Source organism: Trichomycterus rosablanca, chromosome 10 (assembly GCF_030014385.1).
Source record: "Trichomycterus rosablanca isolate fTriRos1 chromosome 10, fTriRos1.hap1, whole genome shotgun sequence".
Lineage (NCBI taxonomy): Eukaryota > Metazoa > Chordata > Actinopteri > Siluriformes > Trichomycteridae > Trichomycterus > Trichomycterus rosablanca.
Window position 1 is genome coordinate 22,327,196 of NC_085997.1, and position 24,142 is coordinate 22,351,337.

At 39.3% G+C, this 24,142-nt stretch overlaps 1 protein-coding gene across 1 annotated transcript in view; it reads right to left on the reverse strand.

Moving 5' to 3' along the window:
- Window positions 1–23,102, reverse strand: part of zeb1b (zinc finger E-box binding homeobox 1b) — a 78,349-nt gene extending 55,247 nt beyond the window's left edge. Inside the window, exon 1 of the mRNA XM_063002949.1 lies at window positions 22,983–23,102. Within this exon, the coding sequence (XP_062859019.1) occupies window positions 22,983–23,040 (58 nt within the window). The 5' untranslated portion in view covers window positions 23,041–23,102. The remainder of the gene's footprint in view (window positions 1–22,982) is intronic.
- Between the last annotated feature and the right edge of the window lie 1,040 nt (window positions 23,103–24,142).

The window sequence follows — 24,142 nt, forward strand, 5'->3', positions numbered from 1 at the left end:
TCGTCTCTGACTTTACATCTACAAGGTGGACCAACTAGGTAGGAGTGTCTAATAGAGTGGACAGGGAGTGGACATGGTATCTGATACTGTGTCTGAGCCACTAATACCAGCACAACACACACTAACACACCACCACCATGTGATTTTCACTGAAGTGCTGAGAATTATCACTGCTCTGTGGAGGTCCTGACCATTGAAGAACAGCATGAAAGGGGGTTAACAAAGCATGCAGATAAACAGATGGACTACAGTTAGTACTTGTAGAACTACAAAGTGCTTCTATATGGTCAGTGGAGCTGATAAAATGGACAATAAGTGTAGAAACAAGGAGTTATTGTGTATGTGTGTACAGTACAATAAAATTCTTTTTTTGCATATCCTATCTTGTTTGGAAGCTGGGGTCAGAGTACAGGGGCACCCAATGTACGGCGCTCAAGGGCCCAACAGTGGCTGCACAGCAAAGCCTGGATTTGAACCAGAAATCTTCCTAAGCTCTACCCACTAGGCTCTGATTTTTACTAACCTCGCAATCAGACAGAGAAAGCCGCTGCTAATTGTCTGTAGGGAAGTTTTGCATGCTCTGCTTTCATTTGTATGTATTTTCCCAGTTTTCTCACACCCACCAAAACCATGTAAAATTGGAAAATTATAACTCATCTTTGGTATGAGTGAGTGTGTGTTGCCATGCAATGGACTGGCACCTCGCCCTGGCTCCCAATTACGCCAAGTGTCTCAGGGTGGAGCTGGAACCACTGCAAACCTTTCCAAATCAGTAAATCTCATTTTATTTCATCATCCTCAACCAATTTATCCTGGTCAGGGTTGCAGCGGATCTGGTTCTGGAATACCCTGGACAGTGAGTCAATCCATCATAGGGATTCATCACCCACTCTCAGATCTAGCCAGTCATGTCTGTGTAGATTGGATCCCAGATCTCAGAACTGTGGTGGGCTAGCGTAACAGACCACTATTCCACCCGAGCACCTTGCTCTTCAGAAAAAAGATGAATAAAAATAAAAAAATCAAATGAATTTAATATTTAACAAAAGAAATGTAAGAGATCTGCAACCTCTGGTTTCTTTCTTTTTGATTTCTGGCCCATTTCTAACTTTTTTCTTCAATTTTTGTTGTCTGTGTTCCTAATGACACTTCGCTCTATCTAGAACACTCTCTCTCTCTCTCTCTCTGTCTCTCTTTGGTCTTCTCTTGTAAAACACATCCAACACATGATGTGTACCGAGATCTTCTAACCCTGCACATAATCAAACGCACTTTAGCTCGTCTGTCTCCCCCGCTCGCTCTTTTTGTCTCTTTCTCTTTTGTCAGGTGTTATTTATGAGTTGTGCTGTGGAATTCCTGCAGGCTCGCAGCACCTGTTCTGGTTGGACCGGGACACGAGGGGCAGCTGCCAGGCTCTGAGAGTGTGAAGGAAATGTTAAAAAAGCGTTTTGATAATGTTGTGTGAGCATCTGAGGAGGCCCAAAAACATTAAAGGAATATTGAAAAAGCACAGTGGATTTGTTCAGGGAGGCTGGAAGCGGCGGGGGAGTACTGAGAAGCCATTGTGAGGAGCTAGAAAGAGACTAAGAACATTAAAGCACTGTTGTGAAAGCACTGTGAAAAGCATTGTAAAGGTGGTGTGAAAATGTCCAGGCGCCCCGAACAATGGCACAAACAGTACAAGTCGTGTCTGAAAGTAGGCAATCTTGTCAAGCATTAGTCTTTTTTTACTGCACAGACTTGGACAGAACCACAGATCCAAAATGTGTGAATTATTTTATAATTTCTTAATTTTAGTGCTAGTTGCCCAAAATAACAAAAACAGAAATCTGACATGATGTGTTTTAGAATTGCAAATGCACCATATTTTTAGGGACAGTCCTTAAAAGTCATCTGCTTAATAAATTCAGTGTTAAGTCAAGTTAAGATTTGTGTCTTTCCGCATTGTCATTTTGGCTGGCAAAGGGGGCACGGAGGAGCAGAAGATTAATGTGTCAGTCTCTCTTGATTGACACACCTCACTAGTGTTAATTTGCTTCAGGTAGAAGTTTTTCTACATATCACTGCTCTCTTTCTCTCTAAAGCCATGATAAAGAGCTGGTCAGTCAAGTAAACTCAGCCTATTGTTGCAGCTTTTTGGGCCTCATGATGGAACTGCCCTGGGAGAGCAGACCCCACTCGTAAATCCACATTATGCACAGGCTGCACCAGTTGGTGGGATAGGCGTGGTGCTCGAACATTGCCAGAACCAGCAGGTTCTGAAAGTTCTCTGTTTTAACTTTTTTCTAGAGTTGGCTCATCAGTCAGACAAAGCATCCTGTTCTTAGCTGTGCATGATCCCTGTGTTATTCACTCCCTATGTTGCAAGCTGTGGGTGATTTTGTGTCTTAAAATTTTACTTTTTTTCTGTTATTTTTGGCCACCTTATTTATTTGTCTTTATCCCCTTTTTAGTAGCTGCTTTTTGGCCACAGTGTTGTTCTACCTCAATTAAAACATTTCCACTTATGCACTATTTTCATTCTTGTAGGTGTCAGCTTGAAGGTGTGAACTTGTAGGTGTAACCTTGTAGGTGTTTCTGAATCATGAGATATGTCCAGCCACATTACAGCAGTGTGTGCAAAAGATGGAAAAATTTTTTATATTGTCAACTTTGACCATGTTTTTGCACGACTTTAATTCATAGTCTTATATCCATATTGGTATAGGTAGTTATTTCGTATGAATCATCAGCAACAATAAGATTGGTTACAAAATGAGGTGCAGCTTTATTATTTTTTTCTAACCGTTTTATTCTGGTTAGGATACGGTAGGTCTGGTATCACCTGGAAACACTAGCTACAAGGCAAGAATACACCTTGGACATTGATCTGGATGAATAATGGCCTACATTGTATTAGCTCATTATTATTAATACATTACAGATTTTTGATTCCTATTCTAATAACTCATGTTTGTTGAAACAGTGTATAATAGTGTATTAGAATATTGTGCGGCACAGTTTCTTTTTCTCTATCTGGACAACGATAATGTAGGCGCAACCTTTTTAAGGGACAATTTGATCCTCTTTGTAACCACTACTGCTACATAAACACTTTTAATCTGGTAGGCATTTTTACACCTGAATACACACATATAAATATGTGAGATTTAATAGCCACAAAAAGCTGAGACGAGGGAACTATTACAATAACATTCCCTTTTACAGTGTCCAGTAATCATTTTGGAAGTAAGGATTGTAAAACACTTGACCTGCTCACCAGACGGGGCTCTCTATTGATGTACATGTTGCTTCACAATGAGCCTCACAGCACTGCAATGATACCAACAGGGAAAATAACATAGAAGTGGGTGTTGTACAAGTGTATCAGGTGCAGCAGTGTTGTTGGGATTTGTTAACACTTCAGTATCAATGCTGAAACTGGAATACTGCTCCAACAAAAACTATAAATCAAGCACTTATGTGAACAGAAGGTGTACACTGATAAAAAATAGTTTTAGTCTTTAGAAATCCTCATACAAGTGCTGACACAGTATGTGTTCCCAATAAAAAGGCCAGTAAGTTTACACACTATTAAAAATCCCAACAACACTCCTGCACCTGGTACACTCACAACAGAACACACACTATCATGTTATTACCACGTTAATGTCATTGCCATTCTGACAATTTTTCACCACCATGTTATCCCCAATTAAGGTAGGATGTGCGCAGGTTAAAACCTTTGCTAGGAAGGACAACATTAACCAGGACACACTTCCTTTCTTTGTCAAGAGAATCTCAATGTTTGCGTCCTGGATAGGTAATCTGTCCTTCCTGTTTTTGTTTCCAATAGATGAAGGACACTTTACAGGGCAAAAATACATGGACTGTTACAAATCATAACTGGACATGGTTTTGCGACATGGCTCAGTGGCACAGCAGGCAGTGGTGATTTCACACAGCTCCAAGGCCCCCAGGTTTCTGGGTTTACACCTTACACCTGTTAAAAGATGCCTAAAAGTAGCTACTCTAATGTATCTCTAGGTGCAAAAAACTGTATGAATGGATGATTGCTTACGATGGATTGGAGGCTGTCTAGAGTTTATTCCCTTCCACCTACTCTTCTGACCCTCTCAACTCTTACAACTCTGCATGTTTTACTTAATTATGTATTAATGTTGATTAATACATAAATAAATATACTGTATGTCTCAGGGTTTTACATTCAGGCAACAGTAGGGACAGATTTGTCCTGTATATACATTTACAGTAAAAAAAAGACAGCTGCAGAAAGAAATAGAACAGCTGCAGCTAGATAGCATCCTAAACATCATATTACAGTGACGGACTGTACATAATAATAATAATAATAATAAATTCAACTTATAAAGTGCCTTTCACAGTACCCAAGGACGCTTTACATAAAAGTCATAATTACAGACAAAAAAAGATCAAACAGAAACAGAAGAAGACAAGTGAAAGTGCTGAGTAAACACGAACGTTTTTAAAAGAGATTTAAACTTAGAGAGAGAGGAAGAGAGACGAAGAGGGAGAGGAAGAAAGCTCCACAGTGTAGGGGCAGCAACACTAAATGATCTACCACCCATGGTGGTCAACCTAAACTTTAGAGCAACCAGGAAAGCAGCATCTGACGACCTTAACTTGCGAGAAGGGACATAGCGGTGTAGAAGATTAGCCAGATACAAGGGGGCCAGACCATGAAGTGCCTTGACTGGGAGCCAATGGAGTCGTTCTAATAGCGTGGTGATATGCTCATGTTTTTAAGATTGGTTCAGAACTCGAAACAGTACATGAAATAGTCCTACAACTTTTTACTTCATTAACATGTACAGTATATGCATCTTATTTATTTTTGTTAGACTGTAGAAATTTGTGACGCACTACTTTGTGTCTGCAACTGAATGTCGTATGGTTTAAAACTCACCTGTCATTGAGTGAATAGTATGCACTAAGCAATGATCACAAAAACACTGGTCGCAACCCACTGATTTAAATAGTATACATACTTTAAACCTGTGGTTCTTCTACTTTTAAGCATTGATAGTGACAGAGTGACATACCATCTAACAATCACTGCCTTAAACTTATTTTACCATATTTACCAAGTGTGTGTTTGTAGAGGAATATTATCATTTGTTACATCTATGTTATGACCTTTGTTTTGCTGTGCTTGGTTTTGGGCTCAGTCATCACCTCCGGTTGATGTCGTAACCAAGTAAACAGCAGCACACAGGTGAACAAGGCAAGGCCAGAGTTTATTTTGACTGCAAACACCTGAGTCCACAGCTAAGGACTTTAGCCTATTCATGTGATTTATCAGCAATCACAGTTAAAACTAAAGAAAAACCTGCTTTTGCTAATAAAAAAGCTTGTGGCATTAATCCATGGTTAAATATATAAGCATGTTTATATTTACATCTGTGTACAATACAGTATGAATGTAATTCTTTAAACAGCCTAATAAAAACACCTTTGCTTCATGTCGAAACTGAATCCAGTTGTTTGTACAGCCCCTGGATTAACATGAGAGAGTCTCTAGCACTAACAGGTACCAGGTACACGCAGAGCAAGAGAGTGAAAAAAAATGAGGAACAGAAAGTGGTACGGCTAAAAGAAATAGATTTGTGAAACTCCTGTCCACACACGGTCACGTTGCATTGCAGTATAATTACTCTGCTGAAGGTGAGAAATTCCTGATGAGCTATTTAGCACATGACATCAGAGGAACACCAGATTTAACATATGGGGCGACATAGCATGAACAAACAATTTACTAAACACCTTCTAAACACATTCATCATCATATGACAGGAACAGAGCCAATACAGCATAAACACACAGCCACACTCATGAATTATTCACTGTGCTATTGAATTCCTAGTCACTGTGTATCAAAGGAAAAGCAAACACGATGCTTCACCTGTTTCTGATTAGACAGAAATATGAATAGATAAATAATGAGAGCAAGAAAATCAAGCAATAATTGTAACTTAATCTAATTATAATAAAATAGGATAAACAATTAACGGCTGAATGCCAGACGAGACGGGTCTCTCTCTTTATTTTTCTCCATAAAACAAACCTGTCAAAATCAAATTAAATTTATGTAACAAATTTAAAGTGTGAAATAGGCACTTACCATCAGCTATGTTTGGGTGAATAAAAACACTACAATCACTGATTGTGTAACCCTTCTTACTACGAATTATAATACTATTGGGTAAAAGTCACTTCACATTTGGCCAGTTTCTGCACCAGATAAAGAACTCAAAGTCCAGTTACCTGGTTGTTCCTTAGTAGTGGTTACTTTGCATATATGGTGGGATAACATTTCTGAATATGTATGATGGAGAAAACATTTCATTTCATTCATTAGCTGTGACTGTTTGTTGGAACCAGAGATGATGAATAATGACAAGTTTGCTACATGATTAATACAATAGTGTAAGAGTGACTCAGATCATAACCACAATCTGACTGTTTTATATAGCAGTTATTTTTTACTCAAGTATTTAATGTGTTATGTAGGTAAACTGTATATGAGGCAAGTTGTAGCTTAAGGTACTGGACTAGTAATCAAAAGGTCGCTGATTCAAGCCCCACCACTGCCAGGTTGCAAACTGTTGGGCCCTTGGGAAGGGCCCTTAATCCTCAATTGCTTAGACAATATACACCGATCAGACATAACATTATGACAACCTTCCTAATATTGTGTTGGTCCCCCTTTTGCTGCCAAAACAGCCTTGCAACTGTGATGCACTGTGTATTTTGACACCTTTCTATCAGAAGCAGCATTAACTTCTTCAGCAATTTGAGCTACAGTAGCTCATGGGCTAGCCTTCGCTCCCCACATGTATCAATGAACCTTGGCTGCCCATGACCCTGTCGCCGGTTTACCACTGTTTCTTCCTTGGACCACTTTTGATAGATACTGACCACTGCACACCGGGAACACCCCACAAGAGCTGCAGTTTTGGAGATGCTCTGACCCAGTCGTCTAGCCATCACAATTTGGCCCTTGTCAAACTAACTCAAATCCTTACGCTTGCCCATTTTGCCTGCTTCTAACACATCAACTTTGAGGATAAAATGTTCACTTGTTGCCTAATATATCCCCCTACTAACAGGTGCAGTGATGAAGAGATAATCAGTGTTATTCACTTCACCTCTCAGTGGTTATAATGTTATGCCTAATGGGTATACAGTGTCACAGTACTGCAAGTTGCTTTGGATAAAAGCGTCTGCTAAATGCTGAAAATGTAAATGTTTTTATTTATCGTCACTAACCTCGCTATCCTGATCATTGTAATTTTGGTTCCAATTCATTACAGGGTCTTACACACTCATTTATTCACTTACTTATACCTAAAGGGTGACTAAGCTTAACCAAACTACCTGAACAAATTCAGTATTTTCTGATTTGATCTACTGATGTAATCTATGCTGTAAAGCCCACCATCAAGATAGCAAGTAAACATGAGGGTATCAGTATAGCATTCAAGATCATTGATATACACAGTTCTGTCTATGTATGAGAAAAAAAATCATTAATTATAGCAGTGTAGTGGTATCAGAGCCTATACTGGTCTAAAACACTGAAACAGTGTCAAATCAGACTTTTGAATATTTACTTGAATGTACTTTTATATATGAATGTGTGTGATGACAGCTGATATGACATTTTAACACTGTGATACGTTAGATAAAATGGAATTAACATACCTCTATTTTATGGTACAGAGAACACATGCTGTTAAATTACAGTCAAATTACAGCATGCTGCTGTCCCTATCAAATGGTTACTTCTAATGTACACACACACACACACACACACACAATGACTAAGTGCTTCTTCCTCATCATTGTCTGTAACATATGAATCACCAGTCTGATTTGAGATCTTATTCATGAACTCTGTTCTCTGGGGTTTTGGACAGACTACACTCTGGGATATGTCTAATAGTAAGAGCATATTCAAAAGAATGTCTTTTTGAAAGAAACACACACAGCTTATCATAGTGATAAATCAATTGTCTAACCTCGCTGTAATATAAGTTTACTTCCTCCCCTTCATAAGCAGTATATACATGCAGTGTAATCATAAACCACAGTGGCTTACAACATTAAATGCCAATATGCCAATTATATTCCAATACATTTATGCTATTATTATTTTGTATACCTAACAAGGGTACTGGATTGAATATTGTTTCACAACGGCTTTAAGCTGCAAACTCTGCAAACACCGAATTTCAAAGAGGAAGTTTTGTTACTCCATTGCCTGATTATGCAACATTGTACATTTTTGAACTGACTCTTGGTTTCGACTCAGGTGGAGATAAGAGGCACCAGGCTGAGTGGTGATAACCGTGTGCTGAGAATGAGACTGCATGGGGGCTTTCATTTATGTTTTTACTGATATCAGAGTGCAAAGACTCTCAGAGAGAGAAACACTGTGCTTTATACACATAAATAATTGGGTTTACATGCACACTAATAGTATAATCATTAAATGATTATCAGCCATTACAAAACTACAAGATTCCTGTTATCCCATCATATCGACATAAAACTGACATTCTGACATGTGCTTCTATAATGTGTATTATCAACAGGATAGCCTTAAAGAAATTAAAATAACTGCCCCTTTGCCGGTAGTAAAAAAACTCCTCTGTTGCACTAGGCTCACATATTTGTTGTTGTGGTAATATGGTACAAACACAGTATTTCTCATGGGTATACGTCCAAAACAAAATTGCATTCTCAAAAATGTTTTTATTATAAAAAAACTGTTTGGAATCCATGTTTTCTTCTTTTTCACTACAATAACTGCTGCTATGGTGCAAATTATGCATCAGATTAATGCCTGCCCTCCAGTCATATTAATTCATACTAGATTCGATTCCTGGCTTGTTCTCTGTTTCCGACTGTATGAATGACTGTATGTATTTTCACTTTTAGGCAGAAGTGACAGCAGTGTATAGAGCTTTTGGCTACCAATCAGAAGGGTGTGGGTTCAAATCCCAGCTCTGACATGCAGGCCACTGTTGGGACACTGAGCAAGGTCCTTAACCCTCTCAGCTCCAGGGATGTCATACAATGGCTAACCCTGTAACCCTTGTACTGTACACATGTATATGTCAAATACAAGCATTCCATCTGCCCTTGATTATGATTATTATATGTCTAAAATTACATACGTCAAGACAACCCTACATAACAGACATTCTATTTGAATGAAAAAACACTTAGTCAACTCTGTCAACAAACCAGCTTGGACATTTGTGTGGCTGTAGGTTTGCATTTTACACACCCAAGTCAATAGTAAATAAGGGCCTTTAGATCAGCAGCCCACCTGTTTGAAGGACACCTATTTGGAAAAAAGTGCAACACTCAAAACCATTGTTAAAAACACTGCTCAATGGAGCAGTACAAGAGTGTGTAGTACAAGAACAGCAGGGACATTACCAGCAGGTCCTTCAATTTCTGTACACTGCAAGATGGATAGTCCTACATTGCATTAAAGCATTATCTTTTAAGTGGGTACAGGATGCACAATCACAAGTGGCTGTCCACATGATCTTGGAGAAAACAGAATTAACTAGACCAGTTATACTTATTCCATTGCTCGAATGCCCAATTCTGATGTACACGCTTTTGACAGCTGACAAAAGTTAGCATGGGCACTTTGACTGGCCTGGCCATTTGTGGAAGAATCTGATGCACGTCATCACCAGTATTAAAATTATTTGCAGTTTGAGCCACAATGGCCCTTCTGTTGGTCAGTACCTAATCCCAGTCCTCAAGTCCTTTGGCTTCAATGAGAATTAACCACTCCCGTGAGAATCCCTTGATGTTTTGGAGATACTACAACCCATAATGATGCGGCCCTTTTCAAAGCCACTTGGGTCTTTATGCACAACCTTAGCTGTGACTTTTACAATGCAAGCAATTTAATATTGGGTGACTTTCTGATCACTAGTTCAGTGCCAACAAAGCTAACACTGCCGCCACTACTATCAGCCTAAAATTTAATATGCCCCTGACATATGACGGTGACCATACACATTTGAAAGAGGGCATCGAAACACACACATTCTCTTTAAAGAACACCACATACTATTGTCAAGTGAGGAGTCATTTAGACAGGTGTACACATACAAACTCTCAATCTTCACCTACAGGATTAAGAGGGAGTGAGACAGTGAATAAGACAGAAAAAAGGAAAGAGTGTAAACCTTAATTTCCTGTGTGATGTGGCACTGACCCTCCCCTCTAACCTTGGTGGCCTGTGTCCACACACACATACTGAAGGTTGTAATATATTAGATGAGGTGCCTCTCACACCTATCTATATGACTTACAATGACAGCCAAATAAAGTATGCTGCTTCCAAAAGAGCAGAAATCATCAGCCAGATTCTTCCACACAATATAAAAACAATGTCAGAATAATATCTAAATATGAGTGGAGTGTACAGATGATGAAACTTAAGCTTAAGTGTATGTTTGTATTTCATCACTGTTGTCAAGAGTGTATGTGTATGTATGTATGGGTGTGTGCCTGGGATGTTCCAAACAACATTGTTAACATCCGGTGCTTGCTTTCCAGTCTCAACTCTCTGTCACTAATCACAGCTGGGATAAATAATCCCAAAAATATAACATCACAAAGAATATATGATATGAATATGTGTCTCTGTGGTTAAATCAGCAGCTGTGTGTATCTGTGGGTATTTACATTAAGCATTAAAAGCTGCCTTAAAGGTAAAATAAAAACACTCCTGCTTTTTACAATAACAGTGGCATAAATAACTTGGAATTAAGAGTATGTATCCTTTATGGAAGTACCTAAATGTACCTTTTAAAAAACGATTAAAGGACCACTTCTTTACTAAGCACTTATCTGGAAACCAACCCTGCACTTACTAATCTGTCTTTTAAAAAGAAACAATGAAAAATGCTACCTATACTTTTGCTCTAATGGGGTTTTAGCCAAGTTATGTTGTTAGACTGTCTATTTGCACCATGATAAGGAAATGTTTACAGAGGAAGTCACTAAATTCTGTAAACACAAAATGTACCTGAGTGGTCAGGAATATGTTTTTTGTAACTTATATTTTTTACAAGACAAAGTACATGTACATTATCTTATAGTACGTCATCCTTTGAATTTGAGAATACCACTCGAATACATTGTAGAACTTTTATTTTACACAGTTTTAATCTACATGCACAGCATAGAATGTCATGTATGCAATTAAATGCTTCACTGTGTAAAATGTATATGTTTATGTATAAGTTCAAGGAAAATAAAAACTTCGATTATATCTGGACACTGATTATTGATGACATGTCGAGGTATTCAGGTACACACCTAGAATACAACACTGTTAAAACTGTAGTTGTGCCGAATATTGGTCAGCCTTTACCCTAAAACTAAACAAAGACATTAAAGGGATTCATGTGCATCTTTTTTGCATCAATATTTTGTGTGAGTTGACTGTATAGAAATCAGAAAGTCAAGACATTAATGACTTCTTGTCACCTGTTTACCTGCAAATTTTTTTTTTGGCATTTTTCACTATTTTCCTCCCAATCTAGTCATACCCAATTACCCGATTGCATTACGCTTCACCTCTACCAATACTGATCTCCACTCCTGATTGAGGAGAGCGAGACTGACACACGCCCCCTCCGATGTGTGCAGTAGCCGACTGCATCTTTTCACCTGCACGAGGCGAGTTCATATGCAGATCAACTTTACATATACAGGCACCAACAATCAGCCAGCAGAGGTTGTAATTGCATCAGTTATGAGGTCCTGGCTCTGGCTCCCACCATGTATGAACAACAGCTGAACGGCAAAGCTGAGTTTCAAACCGACGAGTTCAAAATGTCAGCTCTGGTGTGCTAGTGCGTTTTACCGCTGCGCCACCTGAGCACCATTTTACCTGCTAATTTAAACACAAAAGCATGAAGCCATATTATGAACATTTACTTCCTTTTTCTTTGTTTCCATTTTTTGTATTAAAATACAACGAGGTAAGATAATCAACTTAAAAGTCCAAGCAAAGAGGTCAGAATAACTAACAGTATAGTGGAGTAATTAAAGCACTGATACTTAAAGGCAATAGGAAGCTGTATCTCATAACAGAATAGCAATAACTTTCACAAGAATGAAATGTTATGAGAAAGTAACAGGTAGAGTTAAAGAAATGTCACCTGTTTGTTATAATGGTGTACGTGGCATGTTAATTTGAAACTATGGTTAAGCGTTCAGCCAGATTAACTAAATAAGGATTGACCATGTATTGCATGTTCATAAATTACAATATCATCATCATTAATACAACAAAGTAACTAACTGATCAATAAATATTCAGTTAAGTCAGCTACTTCTTCCTGTGAGTAATAATAAAGTCGTAGGAAGTTTCTTTTAACAACACCCACAATACTTCTAGGAAAACAACAAATTATTGTGATAGCCACATTATTATCATATCACTATGCTGCCCATGATACTAAGGATACACAAGGAAACGAGACAAACTAGTTCACTGACCAATGAGGATGCAAAGAACAATTTAAAGCCCACAGAAGGAGAACAATGCTGCATGAATAAGTAACTGATGGACACATGTGCATGCACAACTACACAGAGACACCAGGATGCCTCTATACACCAGCCTCTCTGGCTGTGAAGAATGGGACATATGCAAATTGGAGTCCCGGCATGGGCCGCAGTTTCCCACAGGCCCAAAGAGAAAGAGTGTTCCTCCCCTCTCCGTGCTCTTTCAATGGGCCTTTTCTTCCGCCGCTGAGCCCTCTCTATGGCCAATAGTGGTCCACTGCATAGGTAGCAAAACCCTTTCTCCCTCCCTCCTTAAGCCTTGATGCACAATAGCTCACTTAAGCATTCTCGCACATAAACACACACTGGCCAATAAAGCACGTCCATGCAGGGCTACAAAGGCCTTCATCAGACTTTTGTAAAGAAAAGAGACGGAATAAGAGAGAGAGAGAGAGAGAGAGAGAGAAATAAAGCTCCTTTCTTGCTGGGTCTCTTGCACTTTTTCTATAAGAAAAGGGACGGGGGTAATCATTAATCTCCATTCGCCAAAATCACGAAGCACACTGGAGTGCTATTCACATCCAAAAACACTTCTGTAAGCCCAATTTTATTAATGACGGAACTAATGTATTCTGATATTAGACTGTGCTACAGTAGGGTTTTGTTTGAGGGTTATATTCTAGGGTTTTGTAACACATTAACACCGGTTAACATCAATCCTAAGTATTTACATTCTATTGTAGCCTGATGCGTATTGCCATTGCCTTTGGGCAATACAGAAAAGTACTTTGTTTTTACTCATTTCCCTTTCTGGTCTTTTCAGTAACTCTAATTAACAAAACAAAGGTGCCCATTTTCTTCTGAAGAAAGTTAAACAAGTGGCGATACACAAACTTGAAAACACAAAACCGAACACTTTCCAACACTTGTGCACAAATTTTGGACACGTACATTCTCACACTCAAGCTTTTCTTCATTTGGCGTCCATGTTGTTATGCAAAACATACTAAAAGAGAGGAGCTAGACTGCCAGTTTACAAAAGCCCTTCAATGACACCTCAGCAGGCCGCCAAAAAAGTGACCCTCAGCTCCAGTGCTTCCTCCCCCACCTGACCTCCACATGGTGGGGTAGGCTGCCCTAGAGGGTATGGTCTGAATAGGGGAAAAAACTGAGGCTGCCCCAAGCCGAGATCAATTCCCTGTGTGTGTGTGTGCTGGGCTTTAACACACAGCCAATTTGTTACGCTGGACGCGTTACAATGGCACGGGGGGGAGAGAAAGTGAAGTCATACTTAAGGCAATGCATGGGCGCTCATGCCAAAGGTCACTTCACATCCCCAAGCTACTGTGTCGGAGACTACGAGAGGTAAATATCGGGGAGCAAAACAAAACATCAATAATTGGAGATTTGAGATTATGGAGCTAAACAGTGAGCCAGCAAGGGGAAAAGGGGCGCTGGTTCTCTTTTTCCTGACTCAGCGATTTCAAATAGACTTCGGGAGGAAGTCCCTGAAAGAGGGAAGATAAATGAAGAGTACCTAAAGTTCCTGTGCATGCCAGTGGCAGAGCTTCTAAATGTTAACATATGGCTTTTAAAATGTTCAAACAGCATGTCATCTGAAAGAAACGTGCCCCTAAGACACACCCAACATGCTTCATAACATACACACTCAGTAATACACAGCCAGAAATAGACACACTGGCTTACACACAGTGCTGCAGACTAAGTTGCATAAGCAGGCATGTTTTATGGGTAATCATTTCAGGGATAACCCTTCTTAGTACTGATTTGTACTGGTCTTGGTACTCGTTTCCCGGTACTAGGATAAAAGGAGAAAGTTAAGGCAGTTTAGGCCAGGATTACCAATTCTGTCTACCTATACATGTACAATATAGGGCACAAAGTATGTAAAAGACCTTACCATGACCTTGTTGGGCATCTCATTTCAAATCCATTGGCATTAAATGGAAATGGACCTCCCCCCTTTTTGGCACAAAGTTGATTCTAATGACAGCAACACTCCAACGGTGCGAAGGCTCTGACATTTATCAACCGCACAAAGTAACTTGTGCACTTTTGGCAAAACTACTTTTGGCAACCGAATAATGTATTGCACTTTGTCAATCAGTTACCAGTATAACCCCAAATATCCTGTTTAAGATTAATAGTCAATAGTCTATTCTAACACTCAATGTAGCAGTTCTATGCTAGTCTGTTTTAATAATTGTGCATTTTAACATTTTATCATTTGAGAAATGTATTGATTTTTTGATGGACTGACCTTTGTGGTTGGGCAGTACTCATAAAAAGGCCATGATACAGTAGAAATACACCTTAAACACACTGGAGTAGCTCATTCCTTTAGTGGGTGCATTCACTGTCAAGCCAAGGTAAAAGAAAAGCTCAGTGCATTTATCAAACTCCTCTACACCTACCAGTTTTGGCTTTTACACAACTGCTGTTGTGAATGTAGGCGTGTAAAAAACTGCTTGTATACTCGTGTGCCAAAATAATCTTGTATCTCTATTAGAAGAATAATCTAATCTCATATTAGAAGTGTAGATTTGGGTCCTAACAACATCTCAAATTATACCTTGACTATAATGTCCTTTTGAAACATTTTTATTTCATTTTGCCAAGCCACTACAAAGCACAGCACACCCATGGAGTGCTGCCCTGTTTATTTTCTTAGCCATGCTAATACCGGTCAGCCACATTCCTGTGCTCCCAAACTGGGAGGTTTCAGATTGCTCTGTGGTATTCCTGTTAGCGCAGAGCAGAGGTGGAGGCCAGGGGAGGAGAATAGGGAGGGGAGTACAGAGGAGCGCGTTTGGGCCGTGAACGACAAACACCTGTCGCCCCGCGGACCGTTAGCACCTCCATGGAAAGATCACTCCCTTCCTGCGGGTCACGTGACTAGGGAAAGAGCACTGTCAGGAAATCTGATGATTTCAAGATGACATGAGTAGACAGGTGGAGAGGAAATACATACAAACTAAACAAAGCTACTGCTGTACTGTAGGACTGCATTTGTGTTCAGGCCCTACATGAGGCCCAACATATGGTACAGAAAAAGCTAAAGTTGTAATGTTTCTACTAGCTGGTGCATTTCAGTTGGTACAAACAGGAACTAGCAGCACTGTTTGTGTGTATGGTGTAGCATGTTGGCATACATGGCACACATAGGTGTAAACTAATCTATTAATTCAGCTCCCCAGTGGCAGATGGTATTTAGACTTTCACTTTATAGCTTTTACCTCACAAGTTTTAGCCAAGTTCAATCCTGAGCGTCTGTGAAACAGCTGTAAACAGAAATATTCAACCACCCTTACCCTAAACGCTATTATGGTGATGTGTATGAAATTAATTAAAGAATATTTATTGATCCATACAAGTAAGACCAAGAAAAAACGTCCATATTTAGTAATTGCTTTATCCTTATAAGGGCTACTGGACTAGTAATCAAAAGGTCACTGGTTCAAGCCCTGCCACTGCCAGGTTGCCACTGTTGGGCCCTTAAGCAAGGCCCTTAACCCTCAATTGCTTAGACAATATACTGTCACAGTACTGTTAGTCACTTAGGATAAAAGCGTCTGCTAAACGCTGAAAATGTAAATGTAAATCTAAAGCATGTCCCAGGAACACTGTGTGCAAAAGGGAATAGAGACTGGTGAGGATGCCAGTCTATTGCAGGGCATAACATACTCGCATAACCTCATTTAAACCTGGGGTAATTAATAGTAGCCAGACACAGTAATGTACAAGGAAAACTCTTGGAAATACTGGGCCAACATGCTAAATACCACACTGATAGTGAAAGTTATGGAGCTCAGAACTGAACCCTACACTTGTAAATATCAACCTGCACAATTTTTTGGCAATCTAAACTAAATTTGTACAGCGCACATTGATTTGATAGTTTGCAAGCAGTACATTAACACTCATCTAATGGTTAATTTGATGACCTGACATCCTTGAAAAACTATGCCAACTCAGACTTTTCTTTTATGAAAGGTTATCTCAGACTTTACATCGCAACATGAAGCAGTCTTTTTTATTTTATTTTATTTTATTCTACGACCAAGTGTCATCAACAACAAGCCTTTCTGTCAGTAATTCCATGAACACTGATAAAAACTGTACAACCAAAAAACCAGCACTTCTTAAATGTTGAAGACAACTGCATAACCTCACAGCATAATAATACATAATGTGCAGTTCATGGAACTAGAAGAAAAGTTTGAATGTAACCAAATTTGCCCCAGATTCTACAGAACTTTTCCTCTGGAGTCAAATAAAATAAAAATTAGCCTCTGGCTGGAACTTTCCAACAACTCTCAGATAATATTAACTTTTGCAGTCACATTGAGACACATCGTTTTAACTTTTCATATTTTCTTTTTTAAGTTTTCTCGTCGTAAGCTGTGAGGAACAGCTGTTGAGGCTCAGATGGCATGGAGGTGTGTAAAACACAGCATGAAACGACACCATCAGACTACTCTAATGAAGTCTCTTCCTTCTGGAAAATTCTTCACCTGTGTCCTAACAGCCCCTACTGCCTAAATAAAGGTAACTGGTTTACGCTGACACAAAGCAACAGCCACACCAATGATTTTTCACCTGGTGCCTAAGTGTTACCTCGTGCTGGAGAAATGCTCTCATGTGGTGGAGACCCTCTACACCCCCCACTGTTTTCTACTGCCTTGCTTCAGTGAACATGGTGACAATGTAATAGAATTATAATCTAATAGAACTGGATTCTGGCCACAACATAGTACGCATCTTGGTCCAATAATATGTTAAAAGATTTATGTTTGTGCGTCGATGTGCCACCTACAACAGGATAATTAAGTCCTGGGACTGCTTAAAGAGAGATTTGTTTTTAAATGGGAGTCAGATGGTCAGCTGTCAGCTGACAGCTCTAAACACCTCAGAACGGCCCCTCAGGCTCAGCCAGGCAGACTGTGTCCACTTAGAGAGTTCAGGAGGGGGGTTCCTTTTCATAGTCCACTGGGCACTAAGTCTAAACTAAGATGGGGTGTGTGAACATTTTTCATTAAAGGTAGTGAATTTAGGGTCAGGTTATGAGAAATAACTTTTCATACACATACTTACTGTACATACCTGCAGTATATGTGCTTATGCTAGGCAATGTTCACTGTCAGCTTTAATTCTAAGGACTAATGCAGCACGCATAAATGTTGTTTTATTAGTTCATTTTATTTATGAACAGTCCTTTTCAACACATATAAGTAATAAGTAAACATATAAGCCAGGCAACAATCTGCAGATATACCAAATTTTTAAAGTCTGTTCAGTAAGAAACCATAGGCAAAAACATATGACAGGCCTGGCTTGCTGCAAGTTACATGCATTTGGCTTTTATTCAATTTTCGCATATTTTACAGGTTGTATATTTTGGTACATTGGAAAACAGTCCAAATTCCTTACACACAGAAGTTCTCAGGGCAATGCTGCACCTCCATGTCACCTGACCATTTCTTCATTTATTTTCCCCTGTTGCTTCATTCTGATAAGGGTCACAGAAGACGAAAGGCAGAAATATACCCTAAAGAGGGTGCCAATTGAATGCTGGGCTACACACACATTTAGGCCTACTTACTCACACCTAGGATGGATTTGGAGTCAATCCACCTATTAAAATCTTTGGAGGTAGGTGGAAACCCACACTGACAGAAGGTTTACAAACTTCAGCAACTGGAATTAGGTATTATATCTGGTCCTGTATGCACTGACACTACATGGTTAATCACCTGTCTACATATTTATTAAGTATTGTTAATTATAATTTTAATTCATGTTTGTTAAGAAGGCAAATGGGGTTTTTGTTGATGATGCACATCGAACACAGTGGTTGAGGTCAGAACTAATAATAAAAAGAAAATCTAAAAAGAAAACTGCAACCCACCCCAGTAAACAGTATGTCAGAATAATATTACGCATTTGATGTACTGTTTTGACGCAAAACAGCATGTTTTTTAAGTTTAAATAATAGCCTTCTAAAGTTCTAAATGTACAACAAATATTACATACAATTGTTAAATACTTGTTCCATTATATTAATAAATGTAAGGGTCCTGGGTTCCATCCCCAGGTGGGGCGGTCCGGGTCCTTTCTGTGTGGAGTTTGCATGTTCTCCCCGTGTCCGCGTGGCTTTCCTCCGGGTGCTCTGGTTTCCTCCCACAGTCCAAGACATGCAAGTGAGGTGAATTGGAGATACAAAATTGTCCATGACTGTGTTTGATATAACCTTGTGACCTGATGAATCTTGTGTAATGAGTAACTACCGTTCCTGTCATGAATGTAACCAAAGTGTAAAACATGACGTTAAAATCCTAATAAACAAACAAACAATAAATGTAAAGCATTAATTTAATGTAACAGTGATCAGATGGAGTGGGTTTGATCAGCTCAGGTGTCCGTGGTACCTGCAGTGCGGTCAGAACTCTAATGCATCAGGTTATAATTTAGCAATGCTGAAGTCTCGGGTGAATAAATCTACCTTCTCGCACATGTATCCACCATAAAATGTAAAAGGTGGATTAAACGGATCATAACATTTCACTTAATCACATGCTTTTTGCACTGCGGGGAAATGATCTGGCACAACACACCGATGCAGCAGCATGCAAGACACTAAAACCGTCTACCTGCAGAAGTTGTCATCAGGTTCTGCGCCTTTCAAATGCAATCAAAAACCTCAACAAAATCCTTCCTGTCCTCCAGTTCAGATATAAATAAATGGATAAATAAATGAATGAATGAATAAATTGGCTCGACGGGCTAGGTGATGGATTATTCCTCCGGTATGTTGAATATAGACAGCGTGCGCGCTCAGAGCACCGCCAGAGCGCGCATCACTTCCACGCGCGCATCACTGAATCCCCAGTTATTCTCACGAGCAGAAACAGAAACAAACACTACAACATGTGCAAGGTTAAGAATTAAATAGATACTTTAATGATAAAATATATCAAATCTTTACAGAAGAGTTGGATGCATCTTAAGAAACGTTTGCTTACAAATTTTGCTTCATATTTTACTTATATGACTATAAAGCAGATGTACAAAACTCAAACGAACCTTCAGAAGAAAAGATCCCACGATAAACAGGTACTGGGGTGGTTCCCTTAAAGGTAAGTCTTTTGTAATTTTAGTTAGAGATGCATAATCTATTAAAAATATATAAAAAGGTAATAAGTAGATCGATGAGACTACAGTGATCAGTTTGTATACTGTTTACACAAACAAAAATGTAACTGGTTTAATAACAACACATTTGTTTCCAATTTTATTTCTTACCAAAGTAATTTTAAATTATTTTATGTAAAAACATCCTCAATGCAAATAACACTAACAATGCATTTTTGCCAAAGTCTATAAAATGTCTAGTGGTGTAATTTTCTGATAATATACACTATGCAAATGTCTTATACAGTTCTAAATAAAATATATATTTTTCTATTTTTCTTTTTTTTAGTAAATGATGACAGTCAAATATAGGGCAGCTTTCCAATGATTCCAATCACCAAGAATTCATGTGACACAACTAACAAAAAGGAATTTTACTTCGGCATGTCTTTACAAAAGAGTAGACAGAGTTCTGTGTCATGGAGAGGTTTGTTTAGTTCCTAATATCATGTAGTATGTAAAGTTTTAGAAATTAGGGCATTACAATGCCCAACTAACTAACAGTTTCAGTAGGATGTGACATTACAGCTTATTTTTAAAAACTTGACAAATCCAATCCAACAGATGTTTTGTTATATATTGTATATTATACCAGTGCCAAACAATAAGAGTTAGGAAATAAAAGTTACACACTGCACCTACAGAAAAGGTTAGCCATCCATATGAGGCGAATATAAATACAATAAGAAAACAATTATTATGGATACAGAATACATATTTGTTTTACTTTTTTTGAATTTACAATTACTCAACAAATCTAAAGATATCTATTCTCAAACTGTCATTGACCCAGTTGTACGGTACCTTTTTTCTGACAGTGCACCCATTTAAAGAAACAAAAGCAAGTGAAGCAACCTGTGTTTGGCTGTATTCCGAGTGCAAAAATCAGTCTTCTATTCAAGTCCAACTAAGAGATCAGAAATACTCTCCAGTTGTGAGTATGTATGTATATACACAGAGCATTCCTTATATAGGCTCAGGGAGTTGCAGTTATGCAGTCCTGTGGATTCCTTTTCTTTCTCCTCAGCGTTACCACCCAAAGAAATGTGCCACTAAGAGCCTACTTTACTGCTGCCTTCACTGCTAATCAGACCACATGAGATAACAATCCTGAAGTGATGCTAAACAGAAAACAGAAACATGGCTGATACACAATTCTTTTACTGCTGCCAACTTTGCCTAAGTTTTGGAAAAGCACTTTATAGCAGGGTTTTGTAACCACAGGGCCACAGACCACATATGAGCCGCAAAGCGCCCTCCAGTGGTCCCAGAACCTATGCTCTAAAGAACCCAGTGGGCCATACCGGGCCAGCTTATGTCAAAACAGCAAGAAGTAAAAAACAGTAAAAATGAAAACAAGGGGTGCTGGTGGGCACAGCAACAACAACCACACATCAGCGTGACCCCTTGAAACTTGGGTTTGATTTTTCCGCCTGTGGTCACTGTGTATTAGCAAGTTTGGCATGTTTTCCCAATATCTGTTTATTTTCTGCCTTAAACCCCAGTTTTCTCACACCTTCTAAAACACCCAGAAGCTGGGTTGGCTGCTAGGTTTACAATAGACAAGTGTGAGTAAGTGAATGGGTGAGTGCCTGATGCCAACCCACTGCAGGGCATCTCACATTCACTCATTCACTTACTCTCCCACACCATTAAACCAGTAAGTACAGCCAATACACATTTTGCCTGCTTCTGTGGGTGTATTCTCACCTTGAGCCCAGTGTTTACGGGGAACACACTGCGACCATGACCAGAACGACGCGGTTAGTGAAGAATGAATGTATATATTAGGTATATTTCTAACTATTGTTGTTGTTGTTGTTTGTTTATTATCATTATTTATCACATTTTGATGAGTAGGCTAAGTCAGCAGGCTAAGTCAGCCGTTTTTCCCCCCTCAGCAACGTGTGTTCTCGTTATCTGCCCAGAAGTAGAGGTACACACCTTTAACGGCTTTACACGCTTAAATATTTGGACACAGACTAAATAAGACGCATTTTGACAGATATGTTTTTATGACGGATTTTGATACCGTATTTTGTATAAATAAAACAAGCTATACAGAACTGACAATACTGGCTAGCAGCATTGTCATAGTTTTAGACATAACGTCTCCTATAGGCTAAAGTCGAACTTTAACATCGAGTTTTGAAGTAATTTAAGTGAATTTGTGTCTCTATTGGGAAAGCAAAGCTAAATGGTTCTAATTTAAATAATATTTATTTGGTTTAACTTAATTTGGATAACGCCACACGGATGCACGGAACACTGTGAACATACACTACCTGCTACCACAGAGCGAAATGACCCATTGTAGCTGATTAAGTTCATATTATACCAAATTACAACTTTTTTATTAATGTAAAAACACAACGTTGGTTTAAACACGAATGAGGTTTAATCTGGACTACTTAAATATAGACTAATTGTTAGTTAGTTAGCACACTAACTAAAGTAGGGTCGGTGTTTTATACATGGGCTACGGTGTGCCATACAGTTAGACCTAGCATATTTATCGACTTTTATTTCAATTCAAGAAAACCTATGTTTTCGTTTTAAAAATATCAATATATCAATTATAAATTGTGATATCATAAGTTTTGTATACATGGATACAGGATAATATAAAAACAGTATGTACGGAACACTATTACCGTACACTACCTGCTACCACGCAGCGGAACAGCCCATTAAGTGTACAGCCAAACAAACAAACCCCAGTAACACGATAAACAAAACCAGCAGCTGAACTTATACATTCATATATTTAAAACATTTAATCTCGACTATTTATGTGTTAAAATAAGTTGCGCTGAATCCCAGTTACACAAACAGGTACACAAGTTTCAGTTGTTGACAAACACGATTTACGATCAAGCGAAGTAAGTAAACACTTAATACTTGAAACAAGTTTCTACTTTAAACTGGATATGAAATCGAGAAAGAAAGCGAATCTAGCAGAAGCAGTGTAGATCAGGGGAGCGCATGGGAGTGGAGCGGATAAGCCGTATAACGGTCCACACGGTGCGCTATAGACCGCTAGGCGGACAGTCAGGTATAACGGTACACACTGAGCACACACACGCTCACACACACCGCTACTTTCCGCTCACTTCAACTCACTCACAGCCGCACAGCACACAACTCCCGTACCGTTCCAGCCAGATCAATCCAAAATACCCAGCTTCACTCACCACTGGTTCTTTTGGGGTTCGCCTGTTTTCTGCGCTTACACCTGGGGCCATCCGCCATGATCCTTTCGCTGTGAGTAAATGCCGTGCTGGAGAGTCACCTCCTCTCGGCCCCCACACCTCCCCTGCTGCACCTCTCCCCCCCCCCCCCCCCTCTCCATCCACCTCCCTTCCTCCCTCCCTTCCTCCCGTAGCTCTGTACCTCCCCTTCTGCACCTGGTTTACAACACAGCTTTACTACATTACCTTCTGGAGCTTCTCTCTCTCTCTCTCTCTCTCTCTCTCTCAGCAAAGTGGCACAGTAGGTATAGTGAAAGCTTGGGTTTACACTTCGACTTTGATTATTGGAGTTTGGCATGTTCTATGTTTCAGTGAGCGAATGAACGAAAAGCAGGACATCCCACACTCACATCTCAGTGGTATTAGGTGGGGCAGAATTTATCGGAAAAGAGCAGCCCTTATCAGAAAGAAGCAACAAGTTATAATAATTACTATTTATTTATTTATTTATTAGGATTTTAATGTCATTTTCATACACTTTGGTTACATTCATGACAGGACAGGTAGTCACTCGTTAAACAAGATTCATCAGTTCAAGTCTTTAATGTCAAACACAGTCATGGACAATTTTGTATCTCCAATTGACCTCACTTGCATGTCTTTGGACTGTAGGAGGAAACCCACACAGACACGAGGAGAACATGCAAACTCCACACAGAAAGGACCCGGACCGCTCTACCTGTGAATCGAATCCAGGACCTTCTCGCTATGAGGCGAAAGTGCTACCCACTGAGCCACCGTGCCACCCTAATAATGACTAACAATTACCCTATTAATAATAATAATTTATAATAGAGATGATTTTTTTAGCAGCACAGTGACATAGCAGGTCATGTGGAACCTAAGTTTGAACGTTGTGAGGAGTGCCTCATTTCCCATATGTCTGTGTGGGTCTTCGCCAGGTAATCTCAAATGCTTGGTGCCCTGTTTAGGGTGTATTCCTGCTTTGCACTTAGTGTCCAACCCACCACAGTTTTTTTTCCAGAATAAAGCAGTTAGTGAAAAGAAATGAATATTTAGGTGACACACTGACATTGCCGTTCCTGGGGCCTTGGGTTTAAACCCTCATCATGTTGCTGTCTGTAAGGAAAATTCCAGCAGTG